Raw genomic sequence first — 18,551 nt, forward strand, 5'->3', positions numbered from 1 at the left:
AACAGGACAAGTGAACTTATGACATGCAGTTCCAAAGTGTCATGGTGCAAACGTAGCAACAGGTCCGGAGCTGATTTTATCGAGTCGACCATTCAAGTTGCAGATACCACATACAAGTAACAAGTGCATGTGCACAGACCACATATACACCTTTGCAGGACTAGAGCAGCAGAAGAAAACAGAACAACAGCATATACCTAGCAAACATACAACATGCACACACACAACGAAATAAACTGAGTCATTGGGCTACAGCAGCAGAAGAAAATAGCATTGACAGTTCATGCCTAGTGAACTTGCAGAAAACTGAGGTTAAGTATGTGATATACGAAACAGTAATGATTCAAACTACAATCAGGATTAGTCCAACATACTGACCTGTGAGGATATACCAGCATCGAGACCTTTGAGACCTGACTCAAGTGAACCAACAATATGCATGAAGGTGTGTGTATCAAGACTCAATACAAAAACAAGATGGCTGTTGAACAGAACCTCCAAAAATGCGAAGTATGCCCTTGTTAACTGTAAAGAATAGGAAATCCGTGAGAATATGAACTGCAATCAAACACTAAAAATACTTCCAGTACAAGTATGTGAATACGAACAAACCTTCCTGTAAGCCAAAATGTCAGCCAGTGGAATTGACAGTGTCATTTTAAGTGCAATATCAAGTGCATCAGCAAGTGCTCTATCACCATAGAGTTCAAATACACCAAAATTGACATAGTTTCCAGCAAGTGCTGTATTTTGGGAGATAATTAAAAATCAGAACAACCATCAGATAAACAAGAAGTAATCTGTATGCTAGAGACTATATTATCCAAGCTATTCATGGGATTATGGTATGGGTTCCATCAGTGGGTAGTGTGTCAACAGGGAATGGCGATAAGTATTAGCTGCCCCAGGATGTGATCCAGCTGAGAATATTACATGTTGCGAAACAACATATTTATCACTTTCAAGAAAACTATTGGGGAGGAATACAAACTAGGATTCTAAAAGATCCCTAAGCATCACATGCATCATTGCAGGACATATTCACCCAGTTCTTGGTAAAAATGAAAGAATAAGCGCCTGATTAATACAACAAGTTAGCTTTTCCAAGATTACTTTAACTCAACTATGAATAATATTCAACAATTTAATATACAGCTGAAGATAAAATAAAAGAGGATGACACGCATGAATATACTTGATCGTTGATATCTAAATCTCAATACCTACTGCACTTGTAGGAAGACTGCACATTATGAAACAATATCATTACAAGTGTAGCGACATAATGAGTTTGCCACAACGAACAATAAAATAACTTGTAAGAGATACAGATCAACTCTGAAGATGCCAAAAAGCACTTTGTTATGAAAACCATAAATACAGAGAAAACTGCCAAATGGATATTTCAAAGCATTAGGACATGAAACTTTACCCCTTGAAAGAATAGTTAAGGAAATCCATATTCCCTTGTATTTGAAGCCATAGATATCAGTAGCATTAGAAAGCGATAAAATCCTTGAGCCATATGCGACAAGCAGTTTGCTAACTTCTCTGAAAAGAAGTATGCCATTTGGAGATGAAGTATCAAAAGTCAATCGTTGAGCTTTGTTTAACACAAACTCGGCCATGAATTTCAGCAATGGAGTTGTCACCTACAATATTCAGTTGCAAGGCCATGATATATGCATAGCCAAAACAGATAGACTATTGAATAAAGGCACCAGAGAATAACCTTCTATTATACAACTGGTACATAAAATATAGAAAATAAAGATTAGCCAGAGTTGTGCTCCATTCAACTAATGTTGGGTAATTAGTGCTTCTCAATACCCAGTGTTCAAAATGAACAAAAAATGAAGAAAGAATTATAAAAGAAGTAATTGTCACCAAATTATGTTAAGACTGTTATAGAAAAAGTTCTCTATCGGATTGAGTATTTAACGCCTTTCTCTGATCCAATTCAAGCTTTTAGATAAAGGTTTCATTGGACAACCAAGAGGTCCTGAGTCAAATAGCATGCCCCTTATGCATGAAAAGAAGACGTTTTGCATGCTAGACTTCACAAAAAGGATACCGTCTGCACGTGATGGGACATTTTAAAAGTATTAATTATTTAATTTCTCTCCTTAGAGCTTAAGCTTCTACACAATGGCCATTCAATACGTTTTCAAAGAGACTTCCTGGGTAATCATAGAAGCAGAGGGACACCATTGTCTAGACCATAACAACCACTATGTTATTCTTCCCTTTCGCAGACCTGTATTATTTTCCCTGGAAAGACAAGCTTTCCTGACACCGTGAACCCTAGCTGCAATAGCACCTTTTTTAAGCTGTCTCTGTATCAGTAGTTTAAACACTGACAATCACATGTTTTACCAGCTCAAACACAAAGTGAAATTAATTTAGCAAGAATTTAGCTTCTCAGGCTCATCAAAGAGTTTCAATACTCTTACAGTCAGAATTCATAGCAATTGGCCCAGAAAACAAAGAGCCAATTGTCATGCATTCACAGCAATATTGTACACGAAACATTCAACATCGACGCCCTCCACCACTTTATTAGACGGTGGTCCCAGTCTTGCAGCTTCGTCAATATTGGGTAAGGTTACCAAAATAGATCTTCTCAAAGCATATCCTAGAGTCAACCACCAACAATGTAATGGAGAACCCACCCCAACCACCCTGCATAACTTTCTTAACCTGAAACATAACTCAACTAATTGAAAAGAATCTGGCATTGCATGTCAGCTTTCTCTTTTCTTTTATTATTCTCAGCATTTTCAACTAGTTGACAGGCTTCTTGATATAGCATTTCCACCTTTTAGCGTTCGTTGATGATGTACCAAGACATGTAGGTATCTAAATGACTAATTACCTGATCTAATCATCTAAATGAGAGATCTCCACCACTTCAAAATTTTTCCCCAAAAGAAAATTTTTGAAAGTGTGAGACATACATTTATAAAGCATCGAGTATGACAACTAACCTCTGGAGTATCTGCCCAATGTGAGATTCCCCTTAGAAGAATTGGCATGTGAGCAGGATAAATCCAGTCAAAGAGAAGACCATAAGTTCTGCGACTGAAACACAATGAAGAGAAGAGTTTATGCAAGCTGTGGTAAAGCCCGTCAACATGTCAATCATAGTCATCTTGACTAACCTATTTGTAGCCATTGCTATCCCCCTTAGATCTCTCATCAACCCAATTAAAGCATATTTGACAGAATCAGTTCGAAACATGGTCTCCGGTGTTGATTCCAATGTGATGAAAACCTATATGATACCCATGAATATCTTGTTAAATCCATCAAAAATGGAAACCACGGAAATTTAAAACACCAATTAAGATCTGAAGTAAATGTGAAAAAAACTCCGTAACCTCCTTTTCTTTTCTTTTCTTTTAGACTTATTGCGTGCAGGGATACATATCAGAGAGGTTAGAAACAGGACTGTGTCAATGATAAGTAAGATTAATTAATACTTCCCACCCGCATGTTCCTTTTTCCTGTTTCACTTCCAATCGAAATTGGCATACGCCAGGAGGTTTAAGCAAGTAACGCTACCATTGATTCTCAGTTGCAAATACTTGAAATTTTTTTCAGAAATAATCCTTCAGCCAAGTTGTTCACAAAAGAATCATCCACCAAGAGTACTGCTATCAATTATTCATGGTGAGTTCCAGTTTGAGGCCATCTCAGACCACTAAATAGCAGCATGAACATAATGAAAAAATAAAAACCTCAAATAGCATTAAGATTTTATAGTGACAGCATCCTCAGACATCTTTCTCTATGGATATGTAGATCACCCAACTCCTGTAGATTTTCTGCAACATTTTGCAAAGAAAGTTCCCAGAATACCATGTTTTGCCATTCCAATCAAACTTCCATTTACCTTGTCATCTTCCAACTACCATGATATTTAAGTTTAGCATAAATAAGCAAATAAAGACCCAATGTCTAATCAGAGTAGAGTAAAAGCAAACAAATATATAGACACGTACACGTGAGCTAAATAAATGGAAATATATGTGGGTGTCCATCTATGTGCATGTGAATGGGAGCCACTATGAACACCAAATGGCGTGTGTGTGTGTCTGCACGTGGAGTAAGCAAGAGAGAAAAAAGGGAGAGGGCAGAGGAAAAGCACAATACTTGCAGCAGAGGATCCATTGAAGACTTAAAGAGGGCTGCACTGTCCTCCAGGAATATTAACCAACCGATAGTATAGTAGAATGTCGTTCTGCTCCGCGAGCATCTATACTCTTCAAGGAATGGAAAATGCTCCCTCTGAATTCAAGAATCCAGAAGGGTTATCGAAAGTAAGACTATAAATAATAGGCTGCATGGCTAAAAATCTATGTAACTGTATAAATCAATTAACCGACAGGAACACCACTCAAGAATGTCTTACAGTGTGATGGGCAATTACGAACTTCACAGTGTCCAACTTGAGAAGTAGCTTTCCGGTCATATAACTGCAAGAAAATAAAATGGCTAGCTAAATGACTCTGAAGCTATAAGTCAATCAGATTTTTCAAAAAACAACAAGCAAGCAAGCAAACAAACCCAGATGCCAGCTCCAAAAACAGACTCAAGGTTTGGTCGATGACCTCCTCACTCTGCAATTAGAAAAAATTGAGAGACGGGAAAAAGATACAGAAACAAGATCAACAGAAGATAGAAGAACCCACATAGCAAACATTACCTCTGTATAACATTTGAGATTTCTAGCAATTTTCTGAACAATAAAGTCCAACAGCAGCAGATGATCATTAAGTCCAATAAGGTCAGATAACCTGGCATACAACTGCTGCAACAAAACAGATAATCTCCCAAGTTATTATAGGGGGGGTTAAGACAATAATCCTCATAAGCAAAAGGAAGGCCACTTATGTTACCTTTGATGAATGCATAGCCTGGTCACCCACATAAGACTTCCTAAAATTCTGGAAGAATGTGAGAATTGCTCGATCAAGTCTTTGCTTGCTTAGTTCACCACATCTCTGTCAAGTGTGAAGGTACAAAAAATGCTTCAGTAGCATCCCAACAATGACATGAGTTTATAGTTCACTAGTAATCAATCTATCAGTTCTTTGTTCAAATAATTTCCTCTGTATTCCTACTTCCCGTTAAATATTAGTCCGCAATGTTCATTTATCAATTATGAGATTGATCTCAACATATCCAGAACTCTTAACAATTTCCTTCGTCACCCCCCTTGCCGGGATCATTCACGACAAAATTCATTCTCACCCCAAATCTTCATCAGCAACCACAGAGTCTCACTATTTATTTCTTCAACCCTTGGTTTAACCACAAAGTTTAAAGCAATAAGATTGCAGGTGACAAGCCTAATGGTTCTGCCAGGTTACCTGACTGTGTAATCCACTATCAGCAACATTTACTAGTCGTAAGACGCGAGCAGAAAGTTCAGCATCAATTACTTCTTGAGATTCAGCACTGTGAATCAGACACAGCATACCAAGTTAACAATCATTCCAAAGAAATCAAACTGCTGGAAAGTGTATTAAATTTAGACTAGAAAATATCGCATCACTTACCTGCAGCCAACAGATTGCTTTATTTTTAAAATAGCAGCAATTATATGCACAATCCAAGCAAGCTTGGCTTCAACTATAGAAAGTTCACTCTTATCACCAGTCTGAAGCTGTGCCCTTTCCTATTTAAGGACAAAATTTAAAAATGATTTTGTCCAAAATGCCACATGACAAGTTCAGCAGCAAGAAAGAAAGTCTGTCTTGAATAAAATTTCAGCGTACCATGTAAATTTGTAAGATAGGCTCCATAACATTGATAATGAACAAGCTACTGTTTTCATACTGAAACAAGAACTTATACAGGTTAAATTAAAAGAAATAACCTTGATTAGAAAATTAAAGTAATCATGACAGGAACATAAAGAAATAAGCCAATGAAATACATATTTAACCTGAAATCTGCAAAGATATGGAAAACAATCCAGCTGGTCTTGAAGAAGGTCGACATTGTCAAGTGGATGCTCTGAAATATCATCTGGTAGGCCAGCCTATAATGACAAGGAGACACAAGAAAAGTTAATAGTACTGGGCCTTTCTTGGTCTTGAACCAATTGCTTTTAAGAACCAGACCTGAGCAGAATCCAATCTTGAGGTTATAAAACCCTCAGTGATTTTAGGCACATATTCGTCAAGCAAACTTGGGGCATCACCCTTCAGGTATGGTACAGAACTCACCAACCTCGACCACAGCCCTAAAAGATAATACACACTGCTGCTGGCCCACTGCAAACACACAGACTTCTCTTAACGTTCTCCACTCACCATCCAAGTTTAAGACATGCAAATATAACTGACAAATTTGTGATTAATTTATTCAAACCACTTACCTGCCAGGAGAGCAGAGATTTTGACGTGAACTCAGCAACTAAACGTATCCAATCACCATAGCCTTCCATGGTCACAAGTTCAGACAACTGTAGTAGAACATCAACCATTTACTTACAGATATATAGCTCAAACAAACACATGCACCAACACACTTATTTAAGAACTATGCAATTGTCCATAAGAGAAACTAGTTTGCTTCCTACTCAAAAATCGCATTATCAGGCAATCCATGTATAGAAGAGCATAGAAACAATGTAGAAATGCACATATACAAAGGAGAAAAACATAGAGAGCCGAAAACTTATTGGGCAGTAAAACTTGGAGGAAGAATACAATCAGCAGGAGAAAAGAGAACTGGGGAAAAGACAAAAGAAAAAGGTTCCATTCACCACATAAATTGATAAACCCCGAGACTATGAAAAAGTTGGCCCCACTTTTGTTCTCCCTCTTCTAGATTTGAGGAACAAAATGGATGACATCTAACTCTCTGTTGTTTTTAAAAAGATATGCCACCTACACATATGCAACATTTCTTGACTGAACTCATAACAGACAAAAGTCAACAGAGAAGATTGTAGGCATCAGTAAGTGCACTGATCCTCTCAGGGACACTGTAGTGGATAAACTCCATCTTCTTTTAAGTAAATTCTCAGTTCTTGCATTTACTTTTAAATAAATTAAAACTTAAGGGAGTGATAAATTCTATCCATATGCAGCCTTGCCTAACTCACAACCAACTATATAGTCGTATGAAACAGAAGATTCTTCATCCACAGTCCAATTAAGAGCAATTAAGGTACTTTAACTTCTTTTGAAGAAAATTATACATATCCAGGGAACAGAAGGACGCGTGAATGTTCAACCCCTAATGCCACCATAATCCACAGCCAACTACCAGAAAATAGAATGACAGAGAGCACAACCAAGAAAGTGCTGACGAGAACAAAAAAGCCAAGTCAAACAATTCTAAGCTGTACGGAAAAAAATTATTCTGATTTCTGTTCTAATCATGGTGCAGGACATCCCTATGCAATCTTACAACTATCTGACCTCTTGGGATTTGCTTTCTCTAAAACACTGTTATTGGTTTCAACCCATTATCTTCATCACTTCCATCATCCCACTTCCCATAGTAAGTACCCAATCTGTCTCCTATCGAACTTGACCTGAAAGTAATATGGACTCTTCAGTTACGCATACATAAGAAAACTTAATAATTTACCAATACCTCCCATGAGGTACGTTCAAATTCGTGATAACTCCCGTTTGAAAATCATAATTACCAATACATCCCTTGACGTTTACAAATGGTTACTAGAACCTCCTTATAGTGATGATAGTCAGCACAAAAAGTCAAGCTAATAATAAATTTCCTATTTCAGCCTTCACCTATTTCTTGGTCTTTTGGACAAAAGCACCTCTGGAGTACAAAGGTTAATTATTCATGTCAGGGGAGGTGCAATAAATTCCAAATTAAGGGGCAGAAGCATTAATATTCTTTTATGAAATTGATATTCTTAATATTCTAGTAACATAACCATATGAACAAGATAAATATGTTTGGAATTTTAGCTTTAAATCAGATGTCATAACATAAAATTTTATTTTATATTCACATATAGGCATTTGACACATAGGTACATTATTTTCTATTTTTTTCTTTGCTTCTTTCCTTTCCCTTTTCCATTCCTTTCTTCCTCCTTCCTTTTCTCGTTTCCATTGGTTTTTTCCCTTTCATTTTTCCTTTTACCCTTTTCCTTTTCCTTTCCTTTCTGCTTCCTCTCTCCTACTTATAGACCGACACATCCATTTTCCATTTTCTTTTCTTTTTTCCTTTTTCCTTCCTTTTAGTTTTTTCTTTTTTCCTTTTTCCTTTTCTTTCTTCTTCCCGTCTCCTGCTTCTAGATCACTTCTCCACTTCCTCCCCTCTTGATCCACCTAATTCAGTATGGGTGAAGATGTTCAAACTCTCCAATATGAGCCTTCTCAAACATTCAGCATCCACCGTGTTTGGATGTGTCTCCCTAAGCTTTAAGGCTACCAGAAACAGCTCAGCTCACCACTACTCAGTCTCCCATTTCCAACCCAGCCACAGCTATCTTCCCCTTAACCGGACTGGCCTCCGCCATGCCTCATTTTACTCACCAACTGCCCAACTGCTTTCCATTCTCATTGGCGGTCACATCCTGGAGAAGTTCCTGAAGCAATTAAATGGAAGTGGGTTTCTTGAGATTTATGACAATGGTTTGATGCTGTGAGCAATTGGTCAATTGAAGCCATGATCTGTAACTGAAAAGAAAAGAAGCCATGTCTTTCTCAATCTCTGCCCTTTTTCTTAATTATTTTAATTTATCTAAAAACTAGGATTTGCAAGGAGTATAATTGTCCATTCATTTTGTCAAATTTTTCAGAGTTTCTTTAACAAAGAATTACAATAGTAAAGGTAAACATGTCAGTATAGAAGGCCGTCAGATTTTTTAATCGCTGTTAACTTGAGGGGAGGTAGTGGTAATTATGCTTCTCAGAGGGGAAGTATCATGATTGGTAGTCAACCTTTTGATTACAGATTATAAATATTGTCTTGATTTTGAATATTAATTGACATTCTGCCTCTTAATTTCTTTCACAAGATTGTCTAACTGCCTGTAATTTCTGACCTCATTTACATGAGACCACTCCAATTCATCCCAAGTAATTTATTCAAAGTCCCAATTCAATTCACGGCCGTCTTCTTACTACCAGGATAGTAAATTTCTTATTTTGACCTTAGGAGATTCAATATAAATTGGAAAAAAGAAAGAAATAAGATCTCTCACTCTCTCAAAACCACCTAGGATAGAAGAGAGAAAGAACTTGAAAAGGAACACTGTGACACTCGCCATTGGGCCGCCAACAAGCATTTTCACCACTGAAGGTGCCTGAGGTCTGCCACTGGTCAGGCCAGCATCTCTTTTGCTTAAATTTTTCTAGACCAAATAAACACAAGCATGTAGTTTTTTTATATTCTTCCTCTCTTCTTTTAAATGATTTTTTAATTAATTTTTAACTGATTGTGCTTTTTTATTCACATGAAAATTATATTATTGAGTTAAATCAAAAATATATATATATTATTAAGAGAAAATTTCATTAGTTATTTCCGTGGATATTTGAGCATAGATTGTACTACTCGCCATGCTCAATTCTGTGCCTATTCAGTAAATTCAAGTCATCTCATCTTCAACCTCTTTCTTACTATTTCTCTTCTAAGGGTGGTTTGGCTATACTTAACAATACAAAACATCTTAAAATCCAAATATTCTTTAAACTTCTGATAATGTATTTGTAGAAAGTAATGAAGAAGACTGCAATATTTGTGAAGCAGTACATAAAAAATGGGGAAAGGGCACATGGCTGATTTGATGGAGTGAGGCAAATGGTGGGACCAAAGATGTTTCGGCTTCTTAAGGAGGGAAGTTTTGTTATGGCTAGGGGCTCCTCAGTATGCCATTGCATAAAAAGTACTTCACCTCTTACAACTACCAAAATGCTCCAAAGAACTGAGACCTTATTTTGTCTAACTGGAAAACTTGTGCTACTCAGATTCAACTACTACCAGAGTGAAATTTTTAGAAAACCAAAAGATCTCGAGAATACAATAACTAGTTACATGTGCATCTCCAGAATCAAATTGCCTAACATAGCAATTGCGCTAAGCGACGGCCAGATCAGATATCACAAATATAAGATGAATACCTGATAATTAACTCTGAATCGTCCAAGAAGGCGACAGAACTCATGGTAGTTATCATGGTCAGCAAGACCTAATTTCCAGTTCAGAAAATTATTCAAATGTGAAAAGTCTGGTATTTGTGAGGCAGTCCATGAATAAATAAAAGGTGTTCAACGAACCAGCAGAGGGAACAATGTAAAACAATTGGCAGAGTCACAGCAAGGAACTAGTAACCACATAATTTTGCAAATAAATAAAGGTCCTCCAAGAAACAGCATGGAACTCAAATGGAAATACTTCAGAAAAAAAAAATATTCATACCAACTTCTTGGAAATAATATTTTTAGTAATCATCAGAAAAATAGATGATTAAATTCACATGTAAATTCACACTATACTCTAAAAAACTGTGAAGAATGCCAAGACATTTGGCATATAGACTACAAGTGACCCGCATGAGCCTGTAAAGCAAGAGATAGGAAATCTAAAGAATACACCTACCCCAACCAAAGGTAAAGGAAGACCAAGGACTGCATATCCCCAAGCTGAAGGTAGTACAACATAAGTTAGGCATATTTAACTGACAAAGACAACATATTCCTAACCGTAGCATTTCTGACTAGAAAACTAGAATAAAGGCTAAGACCACTTTGGCAGGACTACAAGCAAAGAGCACAACTAAACTACGGAACCGCAACATTATCAAACTGATAATGGTATTATTGCATTTAACACTGGAAAAGTAGATGAAATAGAAGATAAGAAATCTGGAAGCACAGACAAGTTGCATATCAATGAAGCTGTAAAGTATGACACAAATCTACATACCTTGCCCTGTTCGTAAAATTTCTTTGGTTCCTGACATTAGGTGGTCCAAGAACTTGGAACGTGTGACATCATTGGTGAAGAGAGAGCGCCGTACAGAAGCCAATCGTACCAAGCACTCCAGTGACTGGAAAATTTATTGTTTAGCGAAAAGAAAGATAACACTTAAGAGCATGTACGGGCTTCCAATTAATAATTCAAGTTTAGAATAGGATATCCATAACATAAAACAAATATAATTTGGAAATTAACATTGCACCGCAAGACATCAAGCATTCAATAACAATGAATAGAATGGAAGATGAATTTCGCCAGTCACTAATAGAAAGATGGGATGGAAGAGAACACAAACAATACCCAACATTTGAAAGTTAATACCATATTGTAACGGAGAACAATTCACTTGCAGAAACTCAACAAATATATGTCAAACAAAAGAAGGAAATACATTAAAGTTCTCAAATTCAAGAAGGAAATAGATGAGCAGGGTCAATTTCCAATTTGTTTACTAAGTTACAAGAGCTCATCCTTCTCAATCTGCAATTTGATGGGTTTGACAAATGCTTCAAGTCCTACCTCTCTCCCAGTCGGCAATAACACAAACGGTGACCAATCGAAAGAGATCAAGTTCACCCCAGTCCAGTCTCCATATTCTAATTAATGACTCTTCAGGGTCTTCAAACATTTCATAAGACACAATCAACCAAAATAGAAGCAAAAAGATACGCCGTAAGGCGCAGATGTGAAAGTGAAATATAAAGATATTATTTGGAATACGATGTTCCAAAAGGCACTAAGTTTTAGTAATGTCAAACTCAGAGTGCATATGTCAACTTTAGCCTGCTCTGCTATCCCTCAGAAGAAGTTACTCAGAGTCACCTTGTGAAACACTAGAACCCCTATTCACTGTGCAATAGTTTAACCAAGACACAATTTAAGACAACGTAAATATAAGACACGAAAGTTCCAACAACTTGAATGGCTGAAGCCAGCTTACTTCATATGAATGATTTAGTTTTAGTATACACCTCATAAAACTTAGCTCCTGCACGTCCATAGATCTGAAAGAAGCCAAGCTATTGTCTATCTTTCTTCTGTTTCTCATTATTACTAAAAACCCATAATATCCAACCTCCACCGATGAAAAGGCCAGAGCCTAAACCAAAATGAGGAGGAAAAATAGAAGGAAAAACAACAATTTCAATTCACTTGAAAGTTAATCAATAAAGGTACTGTTGATAATTTATTTATGAAAAGAAAGCAAACAGGACCATAGAAATGTCCAGCAACATGCTTAGAGGATATTCAATAGCTAGATTTGATCTGCTTGTTCAAAACCAAACGATTAAACATCAAATACATGACACAAAAGAAAGGTGATCAAGGAAATCGTTGGTGAATTAGCAGATAAGAACAGAAATTTCGAAATGAACTAACCTCCTTGGAGATAGGGGGCTTTGTGAGTGCATAATAGTCAAAAAATATTTGTAGCGTTGAAAAGTCTTCTAACACAGGCTTCCAAGAAGATGGAATCTGTAAAATTGAAATTGTTTCAGCGGTACTGACCTTGCAGCATACATTCATTAGGCAACAAGCTAATAACATAATTTACAACTACAGCCAAACACGCAGACATATACACACACATTATCTGCAACGGTCATGCTTTAAAGATCAACTTAAGAAGATTTTTCATTAATATCCTGAAATTTTATACCTGAACAGTCCCAAATTCTTCAGAGCTTTCATCAATTGATGTCCCAACAAAATCAAAAGACAAGCATTTCAGTGACAGTGATAGAGCCAATTCTTGCAACCGGTTGATGGCTGCATGCAAAAAAATTGGTGTATTACTCTCATGGTCCCAAAATAAATGATTGAAGGATGAAGTTACTAATGCAACATAACCAGAAAGATAGTCAACACCCTACCATCATTTTTAAGTTGATGTAATGAAGTCAAAGATATTTGGAAAATCTGGAACAGGCATTGATCCCTGAAGGAACAGGCCACCCTCCGATGATGTGATGAAGGCAATCCTGGATTTGGCTGAGAGCAAAAGGTCAAAAAGATCCAAATAAGATTCAGGCAAGCAGAAACTTGACAACATGAGAAAAAGGTAAAACATTTTAAGCTCTAAAATACTGAAATGAAAAGCAATATCTGTTCACTTTAGTGTATATTGGTAACCAGACAACTGTGATATCATTTAGAAAGCATTACATTAAACCTGTATATATCTTTTATGTAATAGTTCCTTTCTGAACCTCCGCTCCTTCAATAAGAAGCACATGGACAAAGAATTAGAAAAGACCGACCTGATTCATCTCACAGACAAGCTGGTTTAATATCTTCAAACCAATAGCATAGTGATCCGATGTCGCCTGGAAAATACAAAACCTCTTCAGAGATCATGTCCGCAAGGATTTAAAAAATATTTTAATTATGAAACAGCAGATGAAACTAAAGACATATTCAAGTTAAAACCTGCATATTTTTCCAAAAAAGATGAATGTCTCATCTAAGGACATGCAAACTGCCCGACAACTATTTGTATAAAAACCAAAGGAAAGAAAAGATCATTAACACGGCAGTAAAAAGGAAAAATTCATATGTAATTATTTACTAGGAAAGCTGTGGAGAAAGGGAGGAAAAAGTTTAAGTTCCAAGAAGATGCGCCGAAAGGCACTCGATAGATATAATTACAGGATGCATGCAAAAAGAAATTGCTTCATGCTTTGTGTTACATGCTGTTATTCTCGTTGATGCTCTGCATTTTGTATTATTAAATATTAAGTAACGCAGCCAGTATGAGAACTATATCAGCTGGCGTGTTAAGAAACAAGCAGGACCTGGTGCTGATTTTGAGAAAAGCTGAAACCAGATATCAACTACTTTAGTTTCTTCACACATATCATTTGAGCAATACCTGCTTTAGGGGAGAAGTGGTGAGAAGACTATAAGCTGTAGGCAGAAGACTTGTTGAATATGAGAAGAAATATGGTTCAATTTTTTCCTGATTTTAAGAAAATTAGAACCAGATCCAACATCTCCAAATATTCCCACAGTTCATCAACCACTAATAAATAGCTCTAAATAGCGGGTAACAGATGACTCTAGTATAGACTCATTACTCCCTTTAACCTAATTTCTTCTAGAGTCTTACGGACAACGTAATGTCTCTGCTCCAATTAACTTGTTGAGTGTCACTTGAAGTATTCAATAAAGCCAAAAAAAGACATTTCATGAATTCTTGCAAATACCTTCCATTGTAGATGTATAGAAATGCAGGACATGCAAGCATTCACTTCTGCAAACTAGATGAACAGGCACAATCTAAATTACAGATGGCAAGCAGCTTAAGAGATTGTGATGTGGAGAGGGTTGTATCAACATAACATAATCTCACCAGACAAAAAGAGAAATTACCTGGTTCAGAAAGTTAATCGATTCTTTAGCCACATCTCTAAATCTATCATCATCAAACCATCCAAACTTGGTTAACCGACATAAAAGCTGAACTAACGATCCAATCACAAAGGGCTGCAGCTCAGGGCCTCTGTTTGCCAGATAGTTTATAAGGTAATTTCCTTCATAGACAGTAAAAGCCAATGAATTCAGATCACATTAAAGAAAATAACAAACAAAAACTAATCAATTCCATGATGACATTTGGCTAAGCTGCCATTATGCTTGTGATAATCTAAAGTTCAAAAGTGAATCAGATAAAGATAACCGGATAATAAAACAAATATGTAAAGTTACATGCTCATAAACTGTAAGCTAAATAATATTTACGGATATCAAGGCGTAGCTGCAAGGAGAGACTATGCTCGGTCACTTGCTTCAACAAGCTTGAACTAGCCAGCATCAAAGCGTAAGGAGTCAAAGCATTGTCCAGAATATACTGACACTGTGAAATGTAATCAATATTCGTGGAAAAGCATTTCAGAGTGTTCTCAGCATGCGTTCGTTCCGCTGAGTCTTGCGAGTTATAAAGTCTTTCACACAATACTTCCAACTGGGCTAGGCTCTCCATTAACACTTAAGCGACAACAGAATGCCCTCCTACAAATTCCAGACGATCAAGTAGGCGCACTTATCCAATCCAATCTCAGTCTACAAAATTTCCGACATAACGAAATGCGTCAAAAGAAATACACATCGGTCCAGCGGGTAGGTGGGTGAGTGAAAGATATGATTCAAGAACAGGTGAAAGCCAACATAGAAACAGATGTATCAAAGTTCAATACAATAATAGATAAAGAAGTGTGATAACCTCATGCTCACACAGATTAAATTCAAAAAAAGAAGGCATAGCATAATGCTCTCATATAGCAAGAGCGAACCACAGTAACAGTAGTACTGTACCCTTTGCGTCAAATGATGTACCCTTGAAGAATTAATGGTCATTGCATGCTTTGATGGAAAAAAAAAAAAAAAAGAAAGGCAAGCCACATAAATAATACAAATTTAAAATATTACATATGCTTTCACAGTAAATGAAGATACAAAAAAATGGTCTCTCTTCCTCAGCCAAAATACCCTACAGAAACTGAAAAAAGAAAAAAGAAAAGAAATACAACTATTCATATACATAAGAGCTCCAGAAAAATCAACCATTAGCTGTTCAGCATCAAACCCTGACAACAAAACCAAGAAAAGAGAACAACAATAAAAATCAATCGGCGTTTTATTAAGTAAAACAAACCATCTCATATATGCACATTCACTCTCAAATATATATATTTAAACCCCCAATAAATTCTTTCCAATTGCATAAGTATACAAAAAAGAAAAAAAACCGAAATTAGTGGAAAGTTACTTGAAGAAAAACCTCGAAGTTATCGGCTGAACTGATAGCGAATAAAAGAAATTGATTTGCAATCGGACCCGTATAAATTCTTGAAATTCTACTCAATTTTCCCAATTTTATTTTTTATCTTTTGGAGAAAATAAGGCAGGCCAGGCCAGAGAAAGGACTTTGTCGTTGTAAATTGCAAGAGAGAGAGAGAGAGACAGAGACGCATAAATAGGGAGAGTGTATGCGTGCAGATCAGAGAGTCAAAACGCGGACTCGAGCCGTAAACTCCATTTTCATCTCATGTTTTTACAGTTTGCCTTTGGTGATTCTTTTCTTAGGTTTATTTTAGGGCTAAATACAATTTGTACCCCATTATTATATCATATTATATATTCGACCCCCATACTCTTAAAGAGATATCAAAAAGGCCCCTTAATATTTATGTTTTGACAATAGTTGCTTTCTTGATCCACATACCATCTACGAATTTATTTGCAATAATACTCCTTTGGTTGGTTTTATTTTTTGCTAGTTCTTGAAATATATCAAAAATGACACCAAATATGATGGCATTAGGAGTTTTAAATGGTTAAATCAACCTAAAACCACTAATATAAAAAATATTAAAATCAACTCGAGATATATACCGTCCCCTCTTTTCATATTATTTTTATATTACGAAAAAACACCGCGTAATGAACGACTATAAACACACAGGAGTTATATATTAAAGATAAGTTATATGGTTATATTTTAATTTTCTTATACGTTGTTTTCTTTATTACATTAAGACATTGTAAAAAGTGTAATTAATTATGATTTGTTCACATATAATAAAATAAAATATGAATATTTAGATAATATAGATATCACATTCATTTTATATAGTAGAAATGTGTGTTTGTCTAGTGAAAATAGCAGCATCGAGACACTAGAATACGGAACATTGCACCATCGCATGTCGAGCAGTACACACCGGTGAAGTAACTACAAGATACGTAAAACTTAGCCCCAATAAATTCTATATCGACCTTAAGTTACTATCCATAATTTCCAGACAAATTTTTCATTGATCTCTTATCTAATATATTCAATAGACCTAAATGACTTCCCACCACGTTTGGTACTCTCTTGCTCATGACGTGGCCTACCCCATAATTATATTGTAAAGGACTATTTAAAGGCATTCACATCAAGACAATAACGACAATTGTACAAATCTTACAAAAAAATTAATTTATAAACATACACACATACCCACAAAAAAAAAAAAAAAAAAGAGCAACGCAAAGCATTTTTCACGTGTCCGATAAGCAAAGCGCACGGATAGGTGTTGTGTATTTGTCGGTAAAAAATAAAGAGCCACGTAATACAAAAGACAACTATTAATGCGACCTCTCAAATCATTTGAACGGAGTAAAATAGTATTTGAATGTACAAATACATCAACTGAAATAACAAAAAACCATAAGAATAATGTGGCTCATAAATAATGGCTACTGAGGTGTCGGTCCTGTTTTCTGTGAGCAATGTTATAGGGAGACGTCTCTTTCATTTGTTGGTAGACATAAGAGGACGGGGTCATATAGAGACTACAAATCAATGCAACCCCTTGAAGCTACTTCAGTTGAATAAAATACAAAAGCTTAGTTTATATTCCAAGAACACAAAACTTTTATATATATTTATGATAGAACATAAATAACTCAATTTCTCTTAATTTAAGCTAAAAGCTGCAAGTTGGTGAGAATGTGTTTGTTGCAGTTTAAGGTATTCTATAAATAAGTTTGATTTTACTCGAATTCAGCGACCTAAACGCACGACCTCGTCACAGATTGCTAACTCCTCCAAGCCCAGATTTTTGGGTTCCTGAGAATAAGACAAGAACATAAGCTCGTCGGGCACGTCCCCGACAATGACCCTCCGACGCTCAAATTAGGTTGATCGAGAGAAAAGTATGCAATTACAGAGTTCGATTTCAAATAACGTAGAATAGTTACCTATAACTGCAGCGTCTATGTCTATTTATAGAGCACAACTGGATACTGTTGACTGGGCCACGTGGTCTTATCCTGATGGCTAGCGTCCTGATTGGACGGCTGTGATTATCCGAGTCTTCAAGAGCGCAATTTGGTCCGGGTCGGGTCCCCCTCGACCCGTCCATCAAAGGAGGCACGGATCTTCTTAAAAAAGACAATAATACCCTTAATGAAGGGTGTTTTTTATATTTCCCAGCATATTTTATTAGATACACATCAAAGTTGAACTTTTTTACGATTTTTTTTTGCCATAACCATTTTTGTATATTTTGAAATCTACCCGCCTACCAAAATAGTTAAGTAAATTTATAAACGAGCTAGTCATAGTAAAACTTTTTTACCAAATACATCCATCTTAATTTTTTTCTACTTATAACTATTATTTTTAAACATTAATCACATGTCCACTTTTTTAAAAATAAATTGTGGGAAAGGCTTTGTTTACAAACACCCCCAACTGAACATGCCGGCATGTCTCATGCTTTACTCTTGCATAAAATGGATAGCCCAACTTTTGAAAGAATAAACCTAAGACACAACAATCAACTTTATGTCTCTATAGGGACGATTTGATGGTTTTGATACAAGACTTCTCTGTATGATATTTTATTTTGAATTTTGGTGTGTTTATATGTTGGATGTATGAGTGTAATAATAATTTAAAAAAAGAAATCACATTGTCAGAATTATTACAAGTCAAAAAAAGAAAAAACTTGAAAAAAGGTTACATAATGTTTGGATTCATTTTCTGAGTGTTTTGTGGAAATAGAGAGAGAAAAACA

The 18,551-nt window shown here is 36.0% G+C and overlaps 1 protein-coding gene across 11 annotated transcripts in view; it reads right to left on the minus strand.

Annotated features, from left to right (window-relative positions):
- LOC105167846 (exportin-7) overlaps nucleotides 1-16,019 on the minus strand; it is a 20,643-nt gene extending 4,624 nt beyond the window's left edge. Inside the window, exons 1-26 of one of the 11 annotated variants that reach the window (XR_002287592.1) lie at nucleotides 15,764-16,019; nucleotides 15,412-15,569; nucleotides 14,725-15,045; nucleotides 14,356-14,516; nucleotides 13,245-13,310; nucleotides 12,858-12,975; nucleotides 12,644-12,753; nucleotides 12,364-12,459; nucleotides 10,930-11,053; nucleotides 10,125-10,192; nucleotides 6,389-6,475; nucleotides 6,132-6,284; nucleotides 5,954-6,049; nucleotides 5,784-5,843; nucleotides 5,565-5,683; nucleotides 5,376-5,463; nucleotides 4,902-5,006; nucleotides 4,709-4,813; nucleotides 4,570-4,622; nucleotides 4,415-4,478; nucleotides 4,156-4,290; nucleotides 3,162-3,274; nucleotides 2,988-3,081; nucleotides 1,433-1,652; nucleotides 613-743; nucleotides 379-525 (exon numbers count right to left, since the gene is read on the minus strand). Coding sequence is in view for 10 of the 11 variants with exons in the window: in XM_011087689.2 (XP_011085991.1) it covers nucleotides 379-525; nucleotides 613-743; nucleotides 1,433-1,652; nucleotides 2,988-3,081; nucleotides 3,162-3,274; nucleotides 4,156-4,290; nucleotides 4,415-4,478; nucleotides 4,570-4,622; nucleotides 4,709-4,813; nucleotides 4,902-5,006; nucleotides 5,376-5,463; nucleotides 5,565-5,683; nucleotides 5,784-5,843; nucleotides 5,954-6,049; nucleotides 6,132-6,284; nucleotides 6,389-6,475; nucleotides 10,125-10,192; nucleotides 10,930-11,053; nucleotides 12,364-12,459; nucleotides 12,644-12,753; nucleotides 12,858-12,975; nucleotides 13,245-13,310; nucleotides 14,356-14,516; nucleotides 14,725-14,965 (2,754 nt within the window). In the remaining variant the exon portion in view is untranslated. Of the gene's footprint in view, nucleotides 1-378; nucleotides 526-612; nucleotides 744-1,432; nucleotides 1,653-2,987; nucleotides 3,082-3,161; nucleotides 3,275-4,155; nucleotides 4,291-4,414; nucleotides 4,479-4,569; nucleotides 4,623-4,708; nucleotides 4,814-4,901; nucleotides 5,007-5,375; nucleotides 5,464-5,564; nucleotides 5,684-5,783; nucleotides 5,844-5,953; nucleotides 6,050-6,131; nucleotides 6,285-6,388; nucleotides 6,476-10,124; nucleotides 10,193-10,929; nucleotides 11,054-12,363; nucleotides 12,460-12,643; nucleotides 12,754-12,857; nucleotides 12,976-13,244; nucleotides 13,311-14,355; nucleotides 14,517-14,724; nucleotides 15,046-15,297; nucleotides 15,570-15,751 lie in introns of those variants that run through there. The other 10 variants (XM_011087689.2, XM_011087698.2, XM_011087758.2 and 7 more) reach the window with 10 other exon arrangements.

Source organism: Sesamum indicum, linkage group LG1 (genome assembly GCF_000512975.1).
Source record: "Sesamum indicum cultivar Zhongzhi No. 13 linkage group LG1, S_indicum_v1.0, whole genome shotgun sequence".
Taxonomy (NCBI): Eukaryota; Viridiplantae; Streptophyta; class Magnoliopsida; order Lamiales; family Pedaliaceae; genus Sesamum; species Sesamum indicum.